Source organism: Glycine max, chromosome 19 (genome assembly GCF_000004515.6).
Source record: "Glycine max cultivar Williams 82 chromosome 19, Glycine_max_v4.0, whole genome shotgun sequence".
NCBI lineage: Eukaryota > Viridiplantae > Streptophyta > Magnoliopsida > Fabales > Fabaceae > Glycine > Glycine max.
The window spans coordinates 30,911,348-30,938,791 of record NC_038255.2 but is presented as its reverse complement, the minus strand read 5'-3'; the positions used below and the strand labels follow the sequence as shown (position 1 = coordinate 30,938,791).

The 27,444-nt window shown below is 34.5% G+C and overlaps 1 protein-coding gene across 2 annotated transcripts; it reads right to left on the bottom strand.

Annotated features, from left to right (window-relative positions):
- Window positions 1-1,042: 1,042 nt before the first annotated feature.
- LOC100777575 (kelch repeat-containing protein) lies at window positions 1,043-4,725 on the bottom strand. 2 transcript variants are annotated; one of them, NM_001255365.2, is made up of 7 exons: window positions 4,345-4,623; window positions 3,400-3,588; window positions 2,926-3,155; window positions 2,422-2,592; window positions 2,083-2,188; window positions 1,708-1,914; window positions 1,043-1,416 (listed from the first exon to the last, which is right to left on the bottom strand). In NM_001255365.2, exons 1-7 carry the CDS (start codon window positions 4,621-4,623, stop codon window positions 1,249-1,251), a joined length of 1,350 nt encoding a protein of 449 aa, NP_001242294.2. In that variant the 3' UTR covers window positions 1,043-1,248. The 2 variants fall into 2 exon arrangements, with proteins under 2 accessions (NP_001242294.2, XP_025982728.1); XM_026126943.2 differs by lacking the exon at window positions 1,043-1,416 and having other exon boundaries at window positions 1,771-1,914; window positions 2,139-2,188; window positions 4,345-4,725.
- Window positions 4,726-27,444: the final 22,719 nt, after the last annotated feature.

Below are 27,444 nucleotides of genomic sequence, written 5' to 3'. Positions count from 1 at the left end.
CTCCAAGTTAAGCATGCTTAACTATGAAATTTTTAAGTGATGGACTACCGAAAAGGAGAAGCATCTTGTTGGTATAGATAGTATCAATTAATTATTTTAAGTCATCCTCAACTACACAGTCTCATATATGTACAACCTGAATCCCTCTCATTCTAGTGTGATTAGATCAAGTGTTACAGAAATCACAAACACAAGAGATTTAACGAGATTTGACAAGTGTCCCTACGCCCTCAGGAGCAACAGTTTCTTTTTCTTATTCTTCCACACTGGGGTTACATCAAAATATCTAGTATATGTGTACATTAAACTGCGTACATTATCTTTACGTGCACATTATCTTAATCTGCGTACAATATTACGCATTCCGTAAGGTTTTGTCCCCACACCCCAACTCGCTTTGTAACTCATCGATAAGTAATCCTTACGCTCCACTCCAACTTTGCCCTACTCATTAAATGAGTCATGCACAACAATATTGTTTTTTATTAAAAGCAAGGTAACCCTCAAGACTTGGAGATCATTGAAGGGAATTTTACCTTTCCTAACAAAATTTTCTCCATCTATCAATTGTGTTGAACTTTGTTTGTGATAATACTATTGTTTTCTTATAACAAACTTATAATGCATTTTCTCAGTTACTTGGAAGAAATTAAGAATATGTTAGGTAAAGATAATATTGCTTTTCTTATTTATTGTTTCCTTTTTAAAAGTTTATACAAAAGAAAAAGACAGATAAAAGAATATTTTAGCACAAATTTATAAATATAAGTAGATATAACTATATAACTAGAGGAAATCCATAAATAATAAGAAGAAGAATTGTCTCTTCTTCCTTGGGTTGCACAAATGACTCTAATTGACTGTCTTTACTTTATGATCTAACAGATCCTACATTGTAAGCGGAAGCCAGAAATACAAAACTAATTCCATTGTGCATTTATCTGAATTCTGAAGCATATCTGGATTATATTTGGTGTTGTTTTACTATTTTGCATGTGTAAACCAACCGTGTGTAGTTTACCAAAAAAGAGTGGCAAGATTAGAATAACTGCAATTTCCAATATATCCATTAAAATCTGAACTCTGTACACAAGGTAGACAAATTTTACATAACTATTTCCTAATTAAGGCATTGAATTAATTGAAAAGGAAAAGATAAATAATTTGAATAGGCATGTGGCAGCAATGTGAATCAAAAATTGGAAAAAAAAAAAAACTTTTAACAAGACTCAGCTTTTTTATCTGAAACTATGACAAATGTAATTTCGTTCTCCACGTTTCTCCAACTACCTTTTTTGGTTGTGGGTTATCTGGCCCTCTGTCCCTTTGTCCTGATGTAAAGTATAGCCATCCATCCCAAAAACCAGTTAATGTGGTTTTTATGCGGTAAGGAAGCTTTCCGATCACTGACCATTTCTGCAATCAGTAATAAAATTATGTCAAATGATCTGAAGGGAATATTAGTCACCACAATGAATTCATAGGCAAATTCTTATTGAATGGTTTTCTGAAGTTTGTTGTTGCTTCTAAAAAACAAGATTCTAGGGACAATTGACTGGTGGGTTATATTACATGAATGATCCATTCATTTGACACCACTCATAAAATTACAATAGCCAAAAAGCGAAGTGAGAGACCAGGAGGTATTAATGGATAAAAAGAAATGCACAATCTATTTCTAATGAGCAAAAAGACTGAAAAATGTACCATTGTGTCTAAATGAAATTGGAAAACTTCCCCAACCAGCATCATCCTTTTTGTCACTGGGTGCTTTTCTGTGGTACCTCCAGTGATGATTATTGAATTGTTGACAATAACCCATGCACACTCTATGTGAGAATCTGGTTTTGGCATAGGTGGCAAAATTTTCCATTTCATTTCATCATCCAGCATATAAACATCTCCATAGACCACCTGAAACGTAAGAAAATTTAATTCCACAAGTTCCCTTGAAAAGATCATATATAGAATTCAATATATGCTGGTCTCTCAACATATTAGGCATGAAAAAGTAACTGCCATATTATTATATGCAATTTGTAAATCATGTAGTATGATGTTGACAAGCGGAGAAAATTATACTTCATGTCTGCGTGAACACTTGAATATAGGCGAACCAGGTTTGGCCATAAAATCACCTTCTTGTCCACCAATAACAAAAAGTCGATCATTGACTGCAATGCAAGCCCTGCACCAAATAACTAGAGTTAGATGAAAAACAATCAACTTCCTTTTGAAGACAATGAATATCACACCACTTGCCAAGTATTCCCACAAAAAGCTTCTTAGGCTTTAATAACATAGGTTTGGTTTTCTCAAAACATGGATTCCTATTATAAACTAAAGATTAAATGAGAACATCATGGTTAACTATTGAACAGGAATTGCAGCCTACTACTAGAATCTGAGCAGTCTGCTAACCTATGTGGTCCACCACGTGGAATGGGAACTTCGTCCCGCCATTGTTGCTCCAATGTTTCACCATCCTTCACAGCCAAACTCCAATGATCTCTTCCAGGTGTATGGCGATTCTCCTTGCTACCACCCATGACATGGAGTCTTCCTTTCCATAATTGAGTTGCAGGAGCATACCTGGATTGAAATTCTCATCTTAAAATCTTCCGTTTCACAATTAAATACCTCAACCAACTTGTCAAAGTCTAAGCCTCTAGTAAAAGTAAAACTCAATCAATCATCAATGTAGTGAACAGTGAGCAATTTAACAGGCATTTCATTTGTTAGATACAAGGCCTATAGTTTTAAATTGCAATCTGCTGCCACAATTGTAGCTGCAATAACCACATTACGACCACAACTATGGTCGCATCAACTGCATTTGTCTGCAGTTCAAAAAATAACATGCAACACACATTGACAAACAGCAAATGAGTAAGTGCAGTACTGATGCATATGTTCATGGTGTACCTGGGGGCTGGCAATGGTGGCAAAGGTTTCCATTTCTTTGTTGCAGTGTCTAGCGAAAAGGAAGCGGTAGTAGGCCCACTGCATTGGGTACCATATTGTCCTGAGACAATGTATATATACCTGCCATCAGATGCTATGCCCAAATGTGAATGAGCCATTTCATTTGGCATTTTAATCTGATCTACCCATTTGTTGATGCTGAAATCGAACACATCAATATGCGAGTGCACCTGAAGAAACAAACAAACACCAAGCTCATTTATCACCATTTTATTAAATATAAGAACTGAAAATAAATAATCTTTTTAGGAACTAAAAGAAATTGTAATACTTTCATAGATAAAAAACATGTTAAAACTTGAATGAGCATTAGTCCTTCAAATTACATTAGTTTAGTCCTGAAATTATGCCATTTTAGTGTTTCAAATCCCTGTACATGAGGTCACTAAATAGGAGGAAACGCAACACACTCACATGGTCAAGATGGGCATATCCTGCAAACACATAAAAGGTATTCTTAATCTGTATAGAGTACCCATCTAGCCGAGGCACTGGAGCCGACGGCATCTGCTCCCATTGCCATTCTGGAGCAGGCAAGTCCGCAAATGTAGCCGAAAGGAATCTCTGGGGACCCATCCTTTGTGCAATCTTCCCATCTTTTCCCTGCAACAATCACAAAACAAATCAATTCCTATGTGTTGGAAATCCTACATTAACCAGTTACATTGTTTTAAATTGTGGTCAGCAACCGCAATTGCAGCCACAGCGTAAAGGTTTTTTGACATCAGCCACATCTGTCCGCAATTTTTCCCCCAATGTCAAGGTTTGGGACCAAACCGCAACCGTCAAGTTATATGACCAAAACAGTGTATACAAGTGATGGTCAATCCTTGCCTTTTTGAACTAACTGCCGATAAAAAATAAAAAAAAACTTTTGAACTAATTGAATTAAGTTAGACCTAACTCAAATTTCAAGGTGATAACAAAGTCTAGTCTATCCTAGCTATTGTTGTTGGACCACCCTTATCTGGTTGTTATTAGATCATCTGCAGATGTCCAAATTTTACTTCAAATGTCTAGTCTTTGACGTAAAAGAATGTTTTGGAGATCCAATATTGACAACTCTTGAACTCTCAACATGTTATCGGGTCGTTATTGAATCACCCGTAAATGCTCAAACTTTACACTCATTAACACTGGAAATCCTATATTGAGTGGTAACACGAAACAATCCTCAACCTGTAAGCTAACTTTTGGATTAAGCTGAAAGCCTGAAACCCAGAATGTTGGAGATCCCGTAGTATATAAGTGAGGACAACCTTTATCTTACAAGCTGGTTTTGTAAGGTTCTGTTTATGTCCATACCCCCAAGTTCTAAGAACAAAGAAGAGAAAGACAGGGTGTAACAAGAATTCTTACCTTGTTGTTGCTGTTGTGAGGAGTGGCGGCGAGTTTCAGGATGAGGACGGGTGCGTTGGTGTCGACCCAGTTGGTGGCGATGGAGAGATAGTGAGTGGAGAGGGAGGCGCGGAAGAGGTTGGCGATGATGGCGAGGCCGAGAAAGGCAGAGAGGCAGAAGAAGATTATGATTTTGGACGCAGAAGAAGAATGGCTGCGGTGGTTGTTGTGGCGGTGAAACCCCGCTGTTAGCGATGCCATTGGTTTTTTGGGGTTATTGGCTTGGAATATGAGAGCCATATTTTTATTTACGTAGAGGCAGAGAGAAGCGTAATTGGATGGTAGAGGAAACAAACAACTGTTGGCGCCAATGGTTTTGTTTTGTGTCTCTCAGCAAATTTATCTATTCGTTTCTGTGTTCACTATATACCACGCGCACCGACGCGGCAAATCTAGCTTTTTCATGTCTTACATATATTCGTTTCCGTGTCGTGTTCACTGTATATTACTTTACCCTCAGTATAGACACGTTCATGGTCCATTTATTAAGAATCTAATTGGGGGAGTGGAGATATGGTGCCCGGAGGAAGGGTTGGAGTCCCAAGAAAGTCATGGATTCAAATTCTTTTATGTTAACTTAACATATTAATTATTAATATTTGTCATTAAAAAAATATACAGTCAACACCGACTACTTATGCATGGATTCAAACTCTTTCATTAACATAATACATTAATTATCAATATTTGTTAGTAAAAAAAAGTTTAATAATCTTTTAATTATAAATTATTGTTGATATGATTTTTAAAGTAATTGTTTTAAAATTCAACAAATTTAACATTCATGATAATTATAATTGAATAACCGTGTAAAACTAATTTAAATTATTAGTGTGATACAATCCTCGTAAGGAGGGACCCATCACCAGATTCATGATTAGGAGACTCTAGGAAGATTGGACCAAGGATGCATGAGAAGGCCTTATGATTTTTATTTAGGGTAGATTTTGGGCTCATGGACTAAGTATGAGTCCAATTATCTTTTTACATATTAGATTAGGGTTTCATTATTTTTTGAGCCTTATATTTAGGGTTTTGTAGTGTAAGGATGGTACTCCACAAGTTTAGGGTATCCTAGTAATCTAGGATTTTCCAGCCCTTGTATTTTAGGACTAGTTTTTGTATTAGGGATAGTTTTGTAATTTCACATGCATTAAGTGCACTATTTGATGTGTGTGTTAGGAGAGAAATTTAATTGAACTGGGAGAAGCCCAATCCAATTAAATTTTGGACCAAGGAGGTGGTGAGCATTTGCTTGCTACACCTCATTCTCACATCATATAGTCACACTTTGTGCATATCCTTCATGTTTTACATGTCTCATGACACTTAAGCACACTTAGAGAAGAATTTTGGATTTGATCTTGGATTAGTGGGCTAAACCATAGCTAAAATTCACTATTCATAATTAGTGAAATTTGGCTCCACTAATTCAAATTCAAATTCAAGTGAAATTTAAACAAAAATTCAAATTTCCCTCTGATTTTGTGTGACACTTAAGCTATAAATAGAGGGCTTGTGTGTGCATTTTGCAACTTTGATCATTTGAGAAATTAGACTTCAAAGTTCAGACCTCATTCTCCCTCTTCTTTCTCTCAAAATTTCGTTCCCCTCTCTACCTCTCCCTCCACTCATCTCCTACCTTCAAGCTCTTATCCATGCCTTCCTCTTCTTCTTGAAGTGGCGTCTTCAATCACCTTTCATCCTTCTCCATTCCGCTGTCATTGATCTTCAAGAAACAAATGACTTTATTGATGAAGAAGATCCAAGGCCTGCAAGCTCTACATAGAGATACATTATGTGGTATCAGAGCATCTCCGTCTAGGTGATGTTCTTTTGTTTCCTCTATCTTTTGTTCGATCAATTCACTTTAATTCCTTGTTCTTCATCGCCTTCTCCATGTATCTCCTCCATTGTTTTGTGGTTTGGTTCTATTTGAAGTAGATTCAAAAAAATAAACCGATTAAATCATAGATTTACACTTGTTCTTGCATTTCTATGGTTCAAATTTTATAAATCTACTATTGAATCATGTTTTTGTGTTGATTTTAGGTTCTATTTTTTTCAATCATAATCTTCTTGTGATGAACCTTTAGATCTCAATTTTCTTGCAAAATATTGATTAGAAAAGAAAACACAAAAATCTAAGTGTAAATCACTTCATTCATGTTGTCTTAGAGTCATGTTTAGTCATAATAATTGTCACATTATGTTCTAAGTTTGTGCTAAATTTTGATTTTGTTGATTGAATTCTAGATACATTTGTTCACGTATTTTTGTAATTTTTAGCCTATCATTTGAATTTTGGGTCTAATTCATGCATGCTATTTAGTTCATAACATGTTCTGAATCAATTCCTAGAAGTAGAGTTGTTGTTCAAGTTTTTTTGTTTTCTAAGTTTCCTATATGATGCCTATGAAGAAATTGAGTTGTGCTGCTGAGTTGTGGCTGGATTTGTGAATCAAAATAAGTCCTAAGCTCTCTTGAATTGTGTTATCCGAGACAATTGAGCATAAGCAAACACAAATTGTAACTATCCAAGCCTTAAGCAACATAAACACTACTCTTGATTTCTAGGTTGAAATTCTGGTTGTTGTCAGTTCAGGCACACTGTCTTCTTAACTTCTCTATGGCTTGAATACTTCGAGTTTTGAGCTGAAATTTTAAATTGATAAAATAGACATCTGGACGCAAACAATGGAAAAATAATGAACAAAAAAGAAAAAGAAATGAGTGAGAAAAGGTGATAAAGATTAACACCAAAATACACGTCCAGAACAACAACAAAAAATAAAAACAAATATGTATGCTTGATTTGCTTGAAAATTTTTCATTATTTTGAGTTGTATTACAAGCCTATTTGAATTCTTGGAGTTGTTCATCTTTTAGATGTGTTGCCAAATTGGCATAACTAGAATTTTTCTTTGAGTCTTGTTTTTAATTTGTCAATCTAATCTAGTGTCATTCTAGGACTTCCTTTGTGTTCCACCTTGGCTTGTGGTGTTGTCCTTTTGCTTTATTTTTCCTCAAATCTCATTGAATTAATGTCATCATAAATTTCCTTTTGGTTTAGCTTTCATTTCATCTTTTGGTTTCTTGCTTGTCTTCTTATTTTTTTGCGTTTAAGTATTGCCTAGAATAAGGATTGGAAGAGGAAATTGGTGCATTGCTTGAAGGAAGATTTTAGAGTCTTCGAGGTTAACCATCCTAGGAGCACCATTGGATTTGAAGCAACCAAAGCCTCACCAAATTTTGGGTGAAACACTTGAGAAAACAAACAAGCATTGAAGAAAAATTTGAAGACCTTAATTGCTTTGTTAAATTTGTTATAATAAAATAATTGAGTGCTGAATTTTTTCAATTGCAATTCCTTGTATTTGGATATGGGGAGTCTCCAAGAGACCACCCAAACCTCTATTTGTGTGTAATAGCTTAGTGTAAATCGTGTAGACTAAATGAAGAGCCAGTTGGGACCTCCAAAGGGTCATCCAAGCCTTCACATAGGAAACCGTCTAGCTTGCTTTAAATTTCCTTTACATTCCATTGTCAAACCGCCTAGATAGCTTTTTTTACCTATTAGTTTTTACCTTATCTTTCACACCTCTTTTAGTGTTTATTTTGGCTAGTTTCAACCATAGTTTCTTTTACCTTTTGTTTTAAAACCCCCAACAAGAAAGAACCATCACTTAGGAACCAACATGAGTCTTCATTCTTCATCTAGTGTTAATGGTGAGGGTTCTACTCCTAAGGACCCCTTGTATAGGATATTAGATGAGTTGAGATCCCTTAAATAATGGAAATAAAAACAAGAGAGAAAATAAAAAGAAAAAAGAGAGTGGAAGAAATAAGTCAAGATGAAAGAGAGAAAATAAGAGAAGAAGAACAAAGAAAATTAATGAAAGAATTAAGAAGAGGAAGAAATGCTTCATATGGTAGTCATGAGTCTTGTAAAAGCTTGAGTGAAGAGTTAAGTGACTACTATGGAGGGAGGCATAGGTCCCATACTATACTTCACTCCCAAAGAAGAGAAATAGATAAAAGGTCTCAAGAGGTTAGCATTAGTGATGCAATCCTACCCCACAAGGGCATTGGATAGAAGACTCCAAGTAGATTGGGCCAAAGATGCAAGAGAAGGCCTTAGGGTTCTTATGAGCCTTAGGGTAGATTTCAGGCCCATGGGCTAAGTACGAACCCACTTATCTTTGTACATATTAGAATAAGGTTTCATTAATTTTGGGTCTTGTATTTAGGACTCCATAATGTAGGTAAGGTACCCTAGAAATATAGGGATTTTCAGCCCTTGTATTTTAGGGCACCTAGACTAGTTTTTGTATTAGGGGTAGTTTTATAATTTCACATGGACTAAGTGAATATATGATGTGTGTGGTTGGAAATAAATTTAATTGAATTGGTAGAAGCCCAATCCAATTAAATTTTAGAGGGGGAGGTGAGCATTTGCTTACTACACCCCATTGCCACATTATATAGTCACACTTTGTGCATGTCCTTCATGCTTTACATGCCTCATGACACCTAACCACACTTAGTGGAGAATCTTGGAATTGATCTTGGATTAGTGGGCTGAACCATAACTAAAATTCACTAATCATAATTAGTGAAATTTTGGCTCCACAAATTCAATTTCAAATTCAAGTAAAATTTGAATTGAAATTCAAATTTCCATCCAATTTTGTGTGACACTTAGGCTATAAATAGAAGTCATGTGTGTGTATTTTTTCAAACTTTAATCATTTTAATATTAACTTCAGATTTCAGAGCTCTTTTAGAGCACAAAATTTTGTGCTCTTCTCTCCCTTTCCCTTCATTCATCTCCTTCTTCCTCCAAGCTCTTATCCATGGCCTCCTATGGTGGTGAGCTTCTTCTAGACTCATCTTCTCCTTGAAGTGGCGTCTCCTCTCTCTCTTCCTTCTCCATTCCACTGCCATTTATCTTCCAAGAAGCAAAGGAATCCATTAATGAAGAAGATCCTAGGCCTACAAGCTCCAATGGAGCTTACACCATGTGGTATATCCCATATTTCCAAGGAAAAGATAATGTTGAGGCCTACCTAGATTGGGAAATGAAGGTTGAACAACTCTTTGCTTTCCATCATATTAGTGAAGCGAGAAAGTTCCATTGGCTACCCTTAGCTTCAAAGGGTATCCCTCTATTGGTGGACTTCCCTTGTTAGGGAAAGAAGGATTCATAGGGATCCTCCAATAGAGTATTAAAATGATCTTAAGAGTGCCCTTAGGAAGAGGCACATTCCTTCCTACTATAAAAGGGAGCTTATGGACAAGCTCCAAAGGCTTAGACAAGGAAGTATGAGTGTCGAAGAATATAGACAATAAATGGAACTACTCCTTTTAAGAGCTGGACTTAGGGAGGAGGAAAGAACAAGCATAGCTAGGTTTCTTAGTGGGCTTAATATGGAAGTGAGGGACAAGGTTAAACTCTTTCCATATAAGGACCTAGATGAGCTAGTCCAACTTTGTATAAGAGTGGAGCAACAACTTAAAAGGAAGCCTTCTTCAAAATCTTGTGGCTTTCCCTCTTATCCAAGGAAGGACCAAGCCCAAGGAATTTTGGGTGCTGCACCTTCAAAACCCAAGGAAGATAAGGATAAGACCATAGAGAAACCCACCCCTAAGACTAGCTCCCAAGCAAGAACTAGAAACATTAAATGCTTCAAATGTCTTGGGAGAGGTCATATTGCCTCTCAATGCCCCACAAAGAAAACCATGATTATGAGCAGTCAAGAGGAGACTATTTCTTCTTCTTCCTCTAGTGGAAGTGGAGATGAAGCAAGGGGTGAAGAGTCTAGTGAAGAAGTCTACCCCCATGAAGAAGGTGGCCTCCTAATGGTTAGAAGGCTCTCTGGAGGCCAATCTTGTGATCTATCCCAATCCCAAAGAGAGAACATCTTTCATACAAGATGCAAAATTTTAGATAAAACTTGTTCTCTCATTGTGGATAGTGGATCTTGTTGCAATTGTTGTAGCACAAGATTAGTTTCCAAGTTGAATCTCAATATCATTCCCCACCCAAAACCTTATAAACTTCAATGGCTCGATGAGCAAGGGAAAATGATAGTTAACCAACAAGTGAAGGTACCTTTCTCCATTGGAACATATAAGGATGAAGTTATTTGTGATATAGTTCCCATAGAGGCAGGGCATATTCTCTTTGGATGGCCATGACAATTTGATAGGAAGATCATTTATAATGGCTTAATTAATGAGATTACCCTCACCCATCTTAGCACTAAATTTGTGTTGCATCCTTAAACACCTTCACAGGTAGCTAAGGATCAACTTACGATGAAGGACAAGAGGGATGAGGAAAAGTTAGAAAAACAAAAGAAAAAAAAAAGATAGTAAGGCCTTAGCTCCAAAGGTCAAAGAGAACGAAAAAGAGGGAGGGTGTTCCTCTAAGGAAGTTGTAAAGAAGAAGAGTCATTTTGCAACAAAAGGAGATATTAAGAGAGTTCTTCTCCTCAAGCAATCTTTCTACCTTCCCCTCTCAAGGGAGACTTCCCTTAGCACTGCCACAATTCCCACACTTGAGACCATTCCCCCAAAGGTCCAAGAACTCTTATAGGAATTTGGTGATGTATTTCCCAAAGAGATACCCATTGGGTTACCTCCTCTTAGGGGAATAGAACACCAAATAGACTTGGTCCCAGGAGCAAGCCTTCCTAATAGGCCAGCTTACAGGACTAATCCTCAAGAGACCAAGGAGATTGAATTCGAAGTTAAGAATTGTTGGAGAAGGGCTGGGTCCAAGAGAGTGTAAGTCCTTGTGTTGTGCCTGTGTTGTTGGTGCCCAAGAAGGATGGTAAGTGGAAAATGTATACATATTGTAGGGCCATCAACAACACAACTGTGAAGTATAGGCACCTCATTCGTAGGCTTGATGATATGCTTGATGAGTTGCATGGTGCAAACATATTTTTCAAAATTGATCTTAAAAGTGGTTATCACCAAATAAGGATGAGAGAAGGTGATGAGTGAAAAACTACTTTCAAGACCAAGTTTGGGTTATATGAGTGGCTAGTGATGCCTTTTGAGCTCACTAATGCACCAAGCATCTTCATGAGGCTAATGAATCATGTCCTAAGGGAGTTCGTAGGTAGGTTTATAGTTGTTTATTTTGATGATATCTTAGTCTATAGTAGGGACCTAGATGATCACTTAGGACATCTAAGGAAAGTAATTTTGGTTCTTAGGAAACACGCTCTCTTTGCTAATATAGATAAATGTACCTTTTGTATCGATAATGTAGTCTTCTTAGGTTTTGTAGTTAGCAAAAATGGGGTCCATGTGGACCCTGAGAAAATCAAGGCCATACAAGTGTGGCTCACCCCAAAAAGTGTAGAAGATATTATGAGCTTCCATGGGTTGGCAAGTTTCTATAAAAAGTTTGTTCCTAATTTCTCTACACTTGCTTCGCCACTCAATGAGTTGGTGAAGAATAATGTGGCACTCACATGGGTGAGAGACAAGAGCAAGCCTTTGATTTGATCAAAGAAAAGCTCACCAAGGCACCCGTTCTAGCTTTCCTTAACTTTTCTAAAACTTTTGAGCTAAAGTGTGATGCTTCTGGTGTAGGTGTGGGAGCTGTGTTGTTGCAGGGTGGGCACCCTATTTCTTACTTCAATGAGAAAATTCATGGTGCCACTCTCAACTACCCCACATATGATAAGGAGCTTTATGCCTTAGTTAGAGCCTTCTAAACTTGGGAACATTACCTTGTTTCTAAGGATTTGTTATTCATAGTGATCATGAATCACTTAAGTACATTAAAGGGCAATGCAAGTTAAACAAGAGGCATGCAAAATGGGTAGAGTTCCTAGAGCAATTTCCATATGTTATCAAATACAAAAAAGGAAAGACCAATGTGGTTGGAGATGCTCTTTCTAGTAAACACACATTGTTTTCTTCCCTTGGAGCTCAAATTTTAGGATTTGATAACATAAGGGAATTGTATGTTTCTGATGAGTACTTCTCTCCCATTTATGCTAGCTGTGGGCACAAGGCCCAAGATGGATTCTATATTGCTAAGGGGTATTTGCTCAAGGAGGGAAGGCTTTTTATACCCCAAGTATCCATTAGAAAGTTGTTGGTCCAAGAGAGCCATGAGGGTGGGCTAATGGGGCATTTTGGAATTGATAAGACTCTTATCTTCCTCAAGGAAAAATTCTTTTGGCCCCATATGAAAAAGAATGTCCATAGATAATGCACTAGGTGTATGGCTTGTTTATAAACCAAGTCTAGGGTGATGCCTCATGGGCTATACACACCCTTACCCATTCCATTTGCATCTTGGGTAGATATTAGTATGGACTTTGTTTTTGGGCTTCCTAGGACCTAGAGGGGTGTAAACTTTATCTTTGTAGTGGTGGATAGGTTTAGCAAGATGGCACATTTCATACCATGCCATAAGGTAGATGATGCTAGTCACATCTCAAGACTCTTCTTTAAAGAAGTTGTGAGGCTTCATGGTTTGCCTAAGACCATTGTGTCTGCTAAAGATGCTAAGTTCCTTAGCCATTTTTGGAAAACTTTACGGGCTAAGCTAGGAACTAAGCTCCTTTTCTCCACCACTTGTCACCCATAGACTAATGGGTAGATAGAGGTAGTGAATAGAACTCTATCCACATTGTTAAAGGCTCTCCTAAAAGGTCATCACAAGTCTTGGGATGAGTACCTTCCTCGTGTGGAATTTTCCTATAACAAGGGGGTTCACAGAACTACCAGGCAGTTACCTTTTAAGGTTGTATATCGGTTCAATCCTCTCACACCTTTGGACCTTATTCCTCTTCCACTTGACACTTCTTTTATACATAAAGAAAGGGTATCTAGGTTAGAGTTTGTGAAGAAATTACATGAAAGGGTTAGAAACCAAATAGAGAACCAAATAAAGGTGTATGCAACTAAAGGCAATAGAGGAAGGAAGGAGTTGGTGCTTAATGAAGGGGATTGGGTTTGGCTCCATCTTAGGAAGGAAAGATTTCCTACTAAGAGAAAGTCCAAACTTAACCCTATAGGTGATGGCCCTTTTCAGGTCTTGGAAAGGATCAACAACAATGCATATAGGCTAAACCTCCCAGAGGAGTATGAAGTTAGCAACACCTTTAACATTACTGATTTGGTTCCTTTTGTAGGTGTAGCTGATTCAGATTATGAAGGGTATGCAGATTTGAGGAAAAATCCTCTTCAATAGGGAGGGGATGATGCAATCCTCCCAAGGAGGAGACTCATCACCAGAGTCCTGGCTAGGAGACTCTAGGAAGATTGGGCCAAGGATGCAAGAAAAGGTCTTAGGATTCTCATGAGCCTTAGGGTAGATTTTGGACCCATGGGCCAAGTATGAGCTCAATTATCTTTGTACATATTAGATTAGGGTTTCATTCTTTTTTGGGCCTCATATTTAGGGCTCCATAGTGTAGGGAGGGTACCGCACAAGTTTAGGGTACCCTAGTAATGTAGGATTTTTCAGCCCTTGTATTTTAGGGCACCTATACCAGTTTTTGTATTAGGGGTAGTTTTATAATTTCACATGAATTAAGTGCACTATTTGATGTGTGTGTTGGGAGAGAAATTTAATGGAATTAGGAGAAGCCCAATCCAATTAAATTTCAGACCAAGGAGGATGTGAGCATTTGCTTGCTACACCCCATTGCCACATCATATAGTCACCTTGTGTTGTTCTTGACTCATCTTCTCCTTGAAGTGGCATCTTCAATCACCTTTCCTCCTTCTCCATTCCGCTGTCATTGATCTTCAAGAAGCAAAGGATTCCATTGATGAAAAAGATCCAAAGGCCTACAAGTTCTACATAGAGCTACATTATAGTGTATGGCTTATTTTCTCTAAAAAAAATAATTATTTTTTATTTTGAATTTAATTACTCTTTTATTGAAAACATAAAATTTTTATCACAAATTATTAATATAAGCTAAGTTTGTTCATTTTTACAATAATTATTTTTAAAATATATATATGATAATTTTTAGTGGATTTTAAGTTTAAAGATTTGTACTCAGACACATAAAAGTTAAAGAATTTAATATGCTTTTTTCCAATAAAAAAAGCTAGTTTTAATTTTGATTCCTAACTTAATATTTTTATCTCTCAAACTTAAAATCATTGATTTTTGTTCCAATTAATATGTCAAAAATCCTACATCTATTACAAGTTAAGGCTAAGAATAATTAACAAATATCCTCTTTCATCAATCCATTGAGGCATCAAACAAAATCGTGACAAATCACCGAATATCAAATTGGAACAAAAGGACAATACCTCAAAGACAAATAACCTTAACAATGCATGAAGGCTTGAGGTTTGAAAAGGACAACCTTTACGCCAGCAATAGTATTTTGTAATGTCCTCCTCCACAACTTTAGTCATATAAAAAGACATCATCAAACTCATTTGTCTATATCAAACTTAGAGCTTGGGGGCTTGTGTACTATACAATCTTGTAACTCAGACAACTCGGCAATGTACAATCCAGCAACTTCACTCATCCTAGAGATGCACTCTTAATGGGGAGGTTGGCAAGCAGTTAAGGAAGACAATTACCAACTCAATAACCTCTCTCGTATCAATGATATATGTTGTAATTTTAATGTTTATTTCAAATGATTTTTTTAAAAAAAATATTTAATTAAAGAATATTATAAATTATTTATAACTACCATAATTTGTTTCAAACGTTAGAGATTTTGATAACTAACATAATTTGTTTTTAAATGTTGGAGATTTTGTTAACTAACAATATTTGCTTTGACCATTTAGAACAATTAATTGATAATATCTTTCAATTGTGATGTTACCATATATTTGTTTAACTTATTAACACTCACCAACCAAGCACAACAACCTGTGCCACATATTGCACCATGTACTACACAAAGATTATAAATGCAAATGCCAAAAAGCCAAGGACCACATATATTGCAGCCATATATATGCCTTTCCTTTCCTACGTACACATAATTATAATTCCTTTGGCATTTTTGTTTCCAAAAAAAAAAAAATACAGGTGCACACTTGAGCAACTTGGTTTGATCATATTTTTTTATATTATTATTATTTGCTCCTCCTCTTTGCTTTAATTAATCTTTCTCCCTCTTTATTCCTGGGTTGTTTATCTTTGCGAGTTCTATAACCTTAGCTCTGCTAATATGTTCCTGTTGTATCCTAGAAGGTTTGCATGGGATACTATAGATAAACCTTTTAGGTTAGTGACTGCCATGCCTCAGGAAGTTCAACCGCATTCGTGATTTTCGACTTCAGCAACAACAATCTAAAAGGTTTATATCATGGCTGAAGCCGCAAAACTTGTCAACAATGTCAATACTTCCAACCCTACGCCACTAACTGCAACCTTTGCCAAGCTGCTGCCTAACGTCTCAAAAATTGATATCTTCACTGGCCAAAACTTTTGTCGCTGGCAAGAACGCATTCATACGTTGTTGAACATGCATGGAGTTGTCTTTGCTCTTTCCACTCCCAAACCTGATGCTGCTAGTGATGCTAGTTAACTTCAACAATAGGTTCAGGACAATAAGGTATGCCATCACATTTTTTAAAGTGCCTTGTTTAATGATCTTTTCAATGTCTATTGCTCCTACAAGGAATCCAAAGAGATCTGGGACTCTCTCATACTCAAATACACTACCGAGGACAGGGTCAGACAGAGATTCATCATCACCAACTACTACCGTTGGACCATGAATGAAGAAAAATACATTAAGGTACAAATCAATGAATACCACAAGTTGCTAGAAAACCTGGAGACTGAAAACATCTCTCTGCCTAACGAGTTCATTTCTGAACTCTTGATTGAGAAGTTGTCGGAGTCCTGGACAAACTATAAACAATAGTTAAAGCACAAACACAAACATATGTCACTGCCAGACCTTATGTTAACTCGTTGGAAAGTGTAGCAATTTGTCACAAGTAGTAAAGTTAAAACCGAAGTCCGAGTGTCGAATCCACACGAACTTTGTTTGTACTTTAGTTGATGTATACCCAATTTGAAAGCAAGAGATAAGGAATTATAATAGAAAGAAGAAAGAAAGAATTGGAAATTAAAAGGAAAGAAAAATAAACAAGATTAAATGCAAATGATAACTTTAGAATTCAAATATGTTGGGACCTAGCATGCCTAACCACCCTAGATGCAATATTTATATGTTTTTATATTTAATTTTATTTCAATTTCCACCCACATCTACTAAGATACTTAACCCTGATCCCTCACAATGAAGAGCCTAATTTATCTATTCTTTCTCCTAAATCCCTTTGTAGAGACAAAACAGTAAATTGCATGAAGTTTAGAGATGTACGCATAGGCAAGACAAGATCACTTTATCCCTATCTATGAGTTGTTTAGATGCCCTTTCCCAGTTCTTTAGAAATTAAACACTTCCCAATGCCTAACCCTTAAATAGATGCATGGATGATCAGGCCATACAATAACAATAAAGCACAAGAAAGAAACAATAGAAATTGGCATTGCATTAAATAAATAGTAAGGAAGATTACATTACAAGTGCCTTTGGCTATTAGGCTCCTAACAATGGGGGTTTAGCCTCTCATTGCCATGAGAGACTTTACACTTTAGGAGATAATGTAGATTGAAGAAGAAAAGGGATGGATAAAGGAAGAGGGGAGAATGGCTAGAGAGAGAGGGTTTCCCCTATGAGAGATGCTCGGGCTTTGGGTGTATTCAATAAAGGGCTCTGAGTCTCGGTGTGTCTTTCTCCTTTGTTTTTTACTCCTTTTATAGGCCTAAGGTAGCTTAAAATTCGTGTGACCCCGCACTAACCGAGCCTTCTGGACTTAGCAAGTATGGCGGTGATCATGCACTTAGCGCGAGAATCTTCGCGCTAAGCTTGAGCTAGTCGCTAAGCGAGGGGGCGTGCTGGGCCTGTCTTGTTCGCTAAGCAAGTTGTTCCAATCTTCAACTTTTTCTTCAAGGCTTTTTCTACACGTTGCTACTTCAATTTTTCTCCAGAGCACTTGTAATTTTCTTCTTTAGAATCATGCTGGTAAAAAATTTACATGATATTAAATTCCTCATTATTTCATTAAAAAAACAGCAAAGAAAATGAATTCTAATCATTCTTAGTCAAAATTGACTATCAATTAAACTCAAATTTTGCAGTTATCACCTTATGACCCACATTATCATTGAAGATACAAATAGGAAGGAAAGTTTTGCAGCAAGGACCAAAGCAATTTCTATCAAGGCAAACACGGTACAAGACAAACTGTTTCATAAGAGGTATGTTAACAAAACTTATCACAATAACAAGAAAAAGTACAAACATAATAACCCATGTTCTGCTCCTTTTAATCCATCTCACATGCTCATGCTTCTAATCCTTCTTTCAAGAAAAAAAGCATGTTTTGTTTGTGGGAAGCCAGGACATTTTGTTCCTCAGTGCAGGTACAAAGTTGTGAGAAATGACAATCCTCCTAAGCCTAGGGCTAACTTGGTTGAAGGAGATGACATTATTGTTGCAGTCATTTCTCAAGTGAATATTGTCACCAATGTGAACAAATATGTGGTAGACTATGGGGCTACTAGACACATTTGTGCTAATAAGAGTATGTTTACCTCCTACACTACTATGGGGGATGGAGAAGAACAAGTTTATCTTAATGATTCGAGAACTACTCTAGTTCAAGGAAAGGGAAAAGTTCTTCTTAAGCTCACATATGGGAAAACACTGGCTTTGAATGATGTGCTACATGTTCCCTCTATTAGAGTTAACCTTATTTCTTTAGCATTGTTGGGAAAGGTTGGGGTAAAGATATCCTTTGAGTCTGATAAGATAGTTATGTCTAAGAATAATGTATTTGTGATCAGGGTTTCTTTGTACTCAATGTTTCTAAAGTGATTAATGAGAATGCATCTTCTTATGCTTACTTGATTGATTGTTATGATATATGGCATGCTAAATTAGGACATGTTAATCCAACGTATGTTATGAAATTGCAATGCCTAGGTTTAATTAACATGCATGATAAACAAAGTAAGAAATGTGAAATATGTGTTGAATCAAAATTAACTAAGAAACCATGTCCTTCTGTACAACATGAAATTGAACTGCTAGGCTTAATTCATTATGATCTTGTTGATTTAAAACAAACTATGACAAGAGGAGGTAAGAATTATTTTGTAACCTTTATGGATTATTACTCTACATATACTAAAGTTTATCTAATTAGACACAAAGATCAAGTGTTTGATATTTTTTTATCTTATAAAGCCGAAGTTGAAAATCAATTGAATAGAAAAATAAAGAGGCTAAGATTTGATAAGGTGGTGAGTACACTTTGTTTAATGACTTTTGTGAAAAGGAAGGTATAATTGATGAAGTAACCCTACCTTATTCACCCAAGTCCAATGGAGTAGCTGAAAGAACCCTTAAGGAAATGATGAATGCTATACATGTTAGTTCCTCTACTCCTAACAACCTTTATGGAGAAGCCCTTTTGATTGCTTGTCTACTATCCTTATACAAACAAATCCCTGGATGGCCAGCTGTCGCAATGTGGTGCTCCCGTTTCCCACCCAAAAATGTCAACATCAATCTTTGGTGACGTGTCGGCCTAGCAAATTTTAACATTTATGCTTTTTTTTAATAAAAAAAATTAAATGAGTTACACGATGCTTTACCCATTCCAAGACGTTTGCATTTTCAAAAACCGTAATTAATGCGATACCAATTATCTCCCTTCAGAATTTGAAAACGCACAATTATCTCAGTTGATTGAAAACGCACATTCTCTCTCTACCATTTCCCATTCTCATTCTCTCTCTCATTCTCTTTCTTTTTTTTCCTACTCGTTCTTCATTCTCTCTCATTCCACTGCAATCGAAGACAATGCTTTGGTGCTGTTGTTCTCCAAATGTCGGACGGGAATGAGGGAATCCATTATTCTCCTATTGTTTTGGCCGAAAAATCGAAAGGTTATTGCTTGATTTGCCCGTTGGTTTCTCTCACGTGAGGAAAACGCAAAGGCTCAAGGTTTTTTCCTGGGTTTGACAATTCTTTGGTTGGTTTGGCCGAAAAATGATTTATGGGTTCTTTTGTCTCCTATCCTTTTGTGTTTTCTTTTTTCATTTGGTTGTTTTGGCCGAAAAACCCAAAGGCTGATGCTTGGTTCTTTTCTCTCCCATGAGGAAAACCCAAAGGCTGAAGCTTTTTTGCTTGGTCTGGCAGTTCTTTGCTTGGGTTGACCGGAAAATGGTTTCTAGGTTCTTTTCAAGACTATCCTTTTGTGTTTTCCATTTTCCCATTCTCTCTCCCCATTCTCCCTCAGTTCTCTTTTCTCCCTTAGTTCTCTCTCCCCAATTAGTATCTTTCCGTTCTCTCTTTTCTGTTCTCCTCTATTCTTTTTCTTTTCTTTTTTTTGAAAATGATCTTCTGTCATTTTTGCTACAAGAGTTGTTGCTGATTTTTTGCAACAATATGATTCACAGGGCGGTCTGGAAGAATAAAGGTGTCATTTCTATCTATTTTTTCCCCATTTTTTTGTCTAATTTTTATCTTTTTTTTTTGTTGCTGATTCTTCTCCGCTTTTTGTTTCTCCTCTATTCTTTTTCGTTTTTTTTAAATGATCTTCTGACATTTTTGCTACAAGAGTTGTTGCTGATTTTTTGCAAAAATATGATTCACAATTAAAGTCTTGAAGAATAAAGGTGACATTTTAATCTATTTTTTTCCCATTTTTTTGTCTAATTTTTTGTGGTTTGATTTTTGGGACAGGCTAACAGTGGTGCTAAAGGTTTGATCTTCAAATTAACAAATAAAGAAACTGTCACCCAAAGCATTATCTGGAATATATTAGTTGCAATTTTAAAGATTTTTCCTCCACATTTTATGTTTATTGTGTTTATAGAATTCAAACTCAGATCATGCAACATTTTAAAATTTCTAATTTGAATTTGAATTATTGTATCATTAAGAATTTATTTAATTTATTCAATGTTGATGTTAATAGTAATAGTAAACATATTATTCCGATTGAAATGGATTTGTGAGATCAGAATGTGAAGAACACTTAAATAGTTGAGCCCAAGCTAGGAAAAAAGTGAATGAGCACTAAATGGTCGGACGCTCATTTCTGTGTTCTAACACTCAACTGCTACATTTAATTTTGTACTCTACCAAAAAATCATTTTTCAAATGGGATTGAAACTGTGGAGGCAATATTCATTAATGTTAGATTGTTGAGAGTTGAAATAGGTACCGTGTAGAAAATTTAAGATGTTACGCTAATGTTGGTAATCATTCACCATTCCTATGACTTTACAAAGGGTTTTACAATAGAAAATTAACTTTTTTTTATCAGAAAAAAGCAGCATTGTCTACAATCCATCATAATAAAATAAATAAATAATAAATATAATTTAAAAATATCAAAGCTAAAAAATTAACTTTTAAAATTTAATTTATTCAAATAAAACACGGTAGATGTGAGGATTTATTATCAAATTCGTCATCAAAATAATTCAAATTCATCAATGTCAATCAACATTTATTAATTTTTGATCTTTTGCGTTTAACTTGCTTCAGTTTTCCTTGAATGAATGATTCTTAGGCTGTTTGGATTTTGTTGAGCTTTCACTTCAATTTCTGGATTTCGAAAGATCATATTTTTAATTTATATTCATTTTCTATATTTGTTTCAACGATTATTGATGGATTTGCATTTTAAATCAAATGACCGAAATCAATTTGCATGAGAATAAATAATTATCAATATCAGTACATTTAGTCATCATTATAATAAATTAATTTTATTTTTAAATTTAAATGTTAACATAACATTAATGTTTCAAGCGAAAAATAAATAAATAAATGATAAATATAGTTTGAAAATGTCAAAGATAAAAATTAAACTATTATAGTTTAATTTATTCAAATAAAACATAGGAGATGTTGGGATTTGTTACCAAATTCGTCATCAAAATAAATCAAATTCGTCAATGTCAACCAGCTTCAATTTTGTATTTTTTTTTTCTGTAATCATTGTCAATTTATTAATGTTTAATTAATAAGCATATTTTTTCGTATTTTTGTTAATTTTCATTTCAAATGCATGAGTATAGATGTAGTGCTAATGTTGTTGCCATAGCTGTAGTGTTTTGAACTGGTTAGTTTTTGTGATTTGTGACCCTTTTTTTTTGTTTCATGAGGTCGATATTGTTGGTTTTGAATTTAACAAGTATTTTTTGAAAATGATGGATTTTTGGTTCTGTTTTAGATTCTACAGTGTGATAGTTTGTGGTGGATTTGCATTTTATCAGCTGTGATTTTCTTTATTAAAGTTCTATTAGGAGATTGAAATGATGACAATTTAAACGTTGACTTATTCCTAATTAGTAGGTACTTAACAATCAATTTAAAATATTACACTATCAATTTTAACATATTATTCAAATCAGCTTCAATTTTGTATTTGTTTTTGTTGTAATGATTGTCAATTTATTAACGTTTAATTAATTAGCATATTTATTTGTATTTTTGTTAGTTTTCATTTCAAATTAATAGGTACTTAAACAACAAATAATCATAATTTTTGAATTAATAAGCATATTTTGTTAGGATATTGAAATAATGATAATTTAGACGTTAACTTATTCTTAATTAGTAGGTACTTAACCATCAATCTTAAATATTACACTATCAATTTTAACATATTATTCAAACCAGCTTCAATTTTGTATTTGTTTTTACCGTAATCATTGTGAATTTATTAATGTTTAATTAATAAGCATATTTTATTTGTATTTTTGTTAGTTTTCATTTCAAATTAATAGGTACTTAAAAATGAATTTTAAATATTCTATTAGGATATGGAAATTATCATAATTTTCAAATTAATAAGCATATTCTGTTAGGTTTATGCTCTGTAATTTTTGTGTGTATTGCTCTCTTTAATTTATGGTGGAGGGGATTCAATCAAAAAGAAGAAGAAGAAAAAATATGCAGTCGACAATTTGAAGGCACGGGCAGACACTACTAATATCTGATTGTAGCCATGTGCATCCCAAAGGTTCTTTCATGTGTCTTCTTCTCATATTTTTATTAATGTTGTAAGATTTCGGTTATCATCTATAATGTTCTATGAATTTTAATTGTAAATTAAACGTGGACGAAAGATTTATGCTCTGTAATTTTTGTGTGTATTGCTTTCTTTAATTTATGGTGGAGGGGATTCAATCAAAAAGAAAAAAAAAATGTAGTCAACAATTTGAAGGCACGAGTAGTCATGTGCATCCCAAAGGTTCTTTCATGTGTCTTCTTCTCATATTTTTATTAATGTTGTAAGATTTCAGTTACCACCTGTAATTTTCTATGAATTTTAATTGTAGATTAAACGTGGACGAAAGGTTTATGCTCTGTAATTTTTGTGTGTGTATTGTTTTCTTTAATTTATGATGGAGGCGATTCGATCAAAAAAAAAGAGAAAAAAAATGCAGTCAACAATTTGAAGGCACGGTCTGACACTACTAATATCTGATTGTAGTCATGTGCATCCTAGAGGTTCTTTCATGTGTCTTCTTCTCATATTTTTATTAATGTTGTAAGTTCAATACCTTTGGGTATCAAACAATTTTTCAATTTCTTTTTAATTTTGACTAAACAGTTTATGATTTGCTTTAATTAATTATAAACTTATTTCGTTGACTTATATTTTTTCTCAAATCTTTTTTCTACCTCTTGATGTTTCATGACTTAGTGTTCTTGATCTTTCATGACTTAGTGAGGTACATATTATCCAATCATGTAATCGTTTGATTCACATATTTTTATTGTGCATCCTTTCTTTTATTCTAAACAATATCAAACAATATATAATATTAACATGTTGCCTTAAAATCATACTTTATTACCTACATGTAACTCAATATTAATTATTCCAACTTTTCAATACTCAGATAGGAGTATGAGCCCGTGCATCCGCACGAGCCAAAGTCTAGTTTTTTACAAAATAGAATTTCACATAAGAAAACATGTTTGAGCCCATATGAGTTATGGAAAGGATATAAATCAAACCTAAAATATCTGAGAGTGTAAGGGTGCCTAGCCAAAGTGATGTTACCCGATCCAAAGAAAAGAAAAATAGGATCTAAGACTTCTGATTGCTTTTTTATTAGTTATGTTGAACATAGTGCTGCCTATAGGTTTCTAGTTCTTAAGAGTGATATGATTGAGTGCAATAGCATCATGGAGACTAAGAATGTTGAATTCTTTAAGGACGTTTTCCCTTTGAGGCCTAGTGTTAGTTCCAGTATCGTTTCTAGTCTTGAACAACTAGCTGAAACCTATAGTGAGCCTATAAGCGAGGATTTGAGGAGAAGTAAAAGACATAGGAAAAAGAAATCTTTCGGAGATGACTTTTATACATATCTTATTGAGGATGATCCCTTAAGTTTTTCAGAAGCTATTAGTTCTTTATATGCAAACCTTTGGGAGCAAGCCATTAGGATTGAAATTGATTCTATTAAAAAGAATAATACATGGACTTTAGTAGATCTACCTGAGGGTGCAAATCCTATTGGATGTAAATGGATCTTTAAGAGAAAGTATAACCCTGGTGGATCTATAGATAAGTGGAAGGCAAGGTTGGTTGCTAAAAGGTTTACTCAGAAACCTAACATAGATTTTTTATATATATACCTTTGCACCTATTACAAGGATTTCCTCCATTAGGATTTGGATAGCCTTAGCTGTAATCCATAAGTTAGTGACTCATCAGATGGATGTTAAGACAACTTTCTTGAATGGTGATTTAGAGGAACAAATATATATGACTCAACCTGAGGGATGTGTGGTGGATGGTCAAGAGAACAAAGTGTGCAAACTTTTGAAATCCCTATATGGTTTTAAACAAGCGCCTAAAGAATGACATGAAAAGCTTAATGAGACTTTACTTGTTGATGGTTTTTCTAGTAGTGATGCTGATAGATGTGTGTATACAAAGTTTGTGAATGACGATCATGTTATTATACGCAATGATATAGTTTTTAAAACTAAATCTTTCTTAGCATCTAAATTTGATATGAAAGACATGAGTGAAGCAAGTGTTATTTTGGGAGTTAAAATTATAAGGAAGGGAGATAGTATATTACTATCCCAAGAGCATTATGTTGAGAAACTTCTTAGGAAGTATAAATATTATGACTTTAAGTCAGTGATTACCCCTTATGATGCTAACTATCAATTAAAGAAAAATAGAGGAGAACCAATTGCTCAAACTCAATATGTCAAAATCATTGGGAGCTTACTGCATTTGATGAACTTTTCTAGACCTGATATTGCATATGTAGTAGGCAAATTGAGTAGATATACCCATAGTCCTAATCAAAACCATTGGGATGCACTTGCTAGACTCATGAAATATTTGAGAGGTACCATGGATTATGGTATTGAATACAAATGCTAACTGGATCTCTAATTCAGATGAGACAAAATCCACTAATGATTATGTGTTTACTCTTGGTGGTGATGCGGTAGCTTGGAGATCAACTAGACAAACTATGGAGTCTAAGTTTGTTGCTCTAGAAATGGATGATAGTGAGGCTAAGTGGTTGAAAAATTTCATAGCTAATATTCCTTTAGGAATGGAACCGACTCCATCAATATATATGCATTGTGATTCCTAGTCAGCGATAGTTGTGGCTAAGAATAAAACATTCAATGGAAAAAACAGACATATACAACTGAGACATAATGTGGTTAAGTAGCTACTAAAAGATGGAATAATTTCCATAGATTATGTGAAGTCAGAAGGAAACTTAGCAGATCCTTTGACAAAACCCTAGGGAGGAATATGATATTAGAAACATCGAGGGGAATAGAACTTAAGTCACTTGAAAACAAACAAGTGATGGTATCCCAACCTTTGTGATTGGACATCCCATGAAGAAAGTTCATATAGGTAAAAACAAGTCACTTGTCAATTCTACTAACACTTAAATTGATATATATCAATTTTCTTTTGGTCCCTTCCTATGGTGTGAGAAAGTGTTAGAACCACATTAATGAGATGATAAACTTTATAATAAACTTTATGTGTTTGAGAAAGCTTTACATCTTATAAAATTTTTAATGATTTTCATATCCCTTATGGGTGGTGTATGGTTTATAACATGCACTTGATGAAATCACCTATATAAGTGTCAAGTGGTGTATGGTTTAGAGCATGCACTTGATAACAAAAGACTGAATGGGTGTCTTGTGATTGGTAGACCACTATCGCACACCAAAAATTTTTTGTTCATATAACTTGCTACATCGACTACATTGTGTATTAAATCCTATCAGTCTAGGTCTAGTTCATATAGCTTGCTATATTAAGTCCGATGCATTAAACCTCATGTCAACCCATAAATTTTCTTTTATTTTTTAAATGTAATTTATTCTTTTAAAATATGTGAGAGATTGTTGTAATTTTAATGTTTATTTTAAAAGAGTTTTTTTAAAAGATTTAAGTAAAGAATATTATAAACTATTTATAACTAACATAATTTATTTCAAACATTACAGCGCGTTGGAGATTTTGTTAACTAATAATATTTACTTTGATCATCTAATACAATTAATTGATAATATTTTTTAATTATGATGTGACCATATATTTTTTTAACTAACTACCGTTCACCATCCAAATACAATAACCTCAGCAAGGTATTGCACCACGTACTGCACAAAGATTATAATAAATTAAAAGATTATATATATCCTAAGAAATATACGTGGGACATCACAAATAAACTTTTTAAGTCAGTAATTATCACGCCTCAAACAATATTTGTGATTTTCAACTTCAATAACAACCGGACACCAAGTAAGTAACTAAGGCATAATAATACATTAACCAAACAGTCCAATTGCAAGTTCCCCCGCCAACATGGAGGAGATTGGATAGTACGTAACAAGCAAGAAGGAGAAGGAAAAGGAAGGTAATTCCCGAGGAGATCGTTGAAGAGTATTTGTGAGCTTCCAAAAGTCAGTAAGAACAATTTTTTCTCGTGTAAAATAAATGAATTTTTGTTTTATTCCCTATAAAAAAATTTCTTTAATTTCCATATTTTCAAATTTTAAAATCATCATTTTTTAATCCCTAATATTTATTTCAAGACAGGTAAATAACATTTATTTTAAAGTTTAAAAAAATAGGAGTTACTGTTGTATGACACTATCACCTACATATTATTGAGTGTCATCTAAAATGGCCGTGTGCCATTTCGTTAACACACCAGAAGTCAACTATTAAATTAAATGATGTCATATAACAAAAGAAATAAGAAAAAAATTGATTTTAGATTTTGAAGGAATAAAAGAAGTTTTGACTTGGATGGACTAAAGTGGTGAACTTAATAGCTAGAGAATAAATTGAGTTGTATGATTTGAAAAAAAAAAAAACTGTTATTTGTTTCTATTTTTATTTTTATTCTCACTTTAATTATAAAAATTTTATATTAATTTTACTTTATTTACTATTTTTAAAATTTGTATAGAAAATAAAAAATAATAATAGAAAACAATAATTCATAGAGGAATAAGGTATTCATAGTTATAAGTATAAAATGAAACAAACAAAAAACAATGTAACCCCCCCCCCCCCCCCCCCCCCCCCCTTATAGCATGATAAAAAAAGTCATTTGCATTTTTTTGCAAACTACTTTTTGGCAGTAAATAAAAAAACATTTGAAAGGGCATTTACTTTGAGCTTCACCGCTCCTGCACTTCCCATTTTTATGAACTCTTTTCTCCTAAATGATGTTTTGGAATGAGTATTTCATAAAATTTGCAATTTAGAATGAGTATTCCATCTCAGAATGGTTACTTCGAAATATGTTTTGGAATAAGTATTCTAAAACATCTATTTTGAAAGAAAAAAATTCAAAACATTTTTTCATAATAGGCATTTTGAAACATATTTAGAAAGTCTATTATGGAATGATTATTTTGTAATACACTTGTAAATCTAAAATATATTCTCGAATACCTATTCTAA

What these genes read in the sequence shown, in the direction of transcription:
- LOC100777575 (NM_001255365.2), bottom strand. Translation starts at nt 4,623, where the DNA reads ATGGCTCTCATATTCCAAGCCAATAACCCCAAAAAACCAATGGCATCG. An exon ending in CTCACAACAGCAACAACAAG is followed by an intron (nt 3,589 to 4,344) that starts GTAAGAATTCTT and finishes TGATTGTTGCAG; the next exon opens with GGAAAAGATGGGAAGATTGC. An exon ending in CCACCATTGCCAGCCCCCAG is followed by an intron (nt 2,593 to 2,925) that starts GTACACCATGAA and finishes ATTTCAATCCAG; the next exon opens with GTATGCTCCTGCAACTCAAT.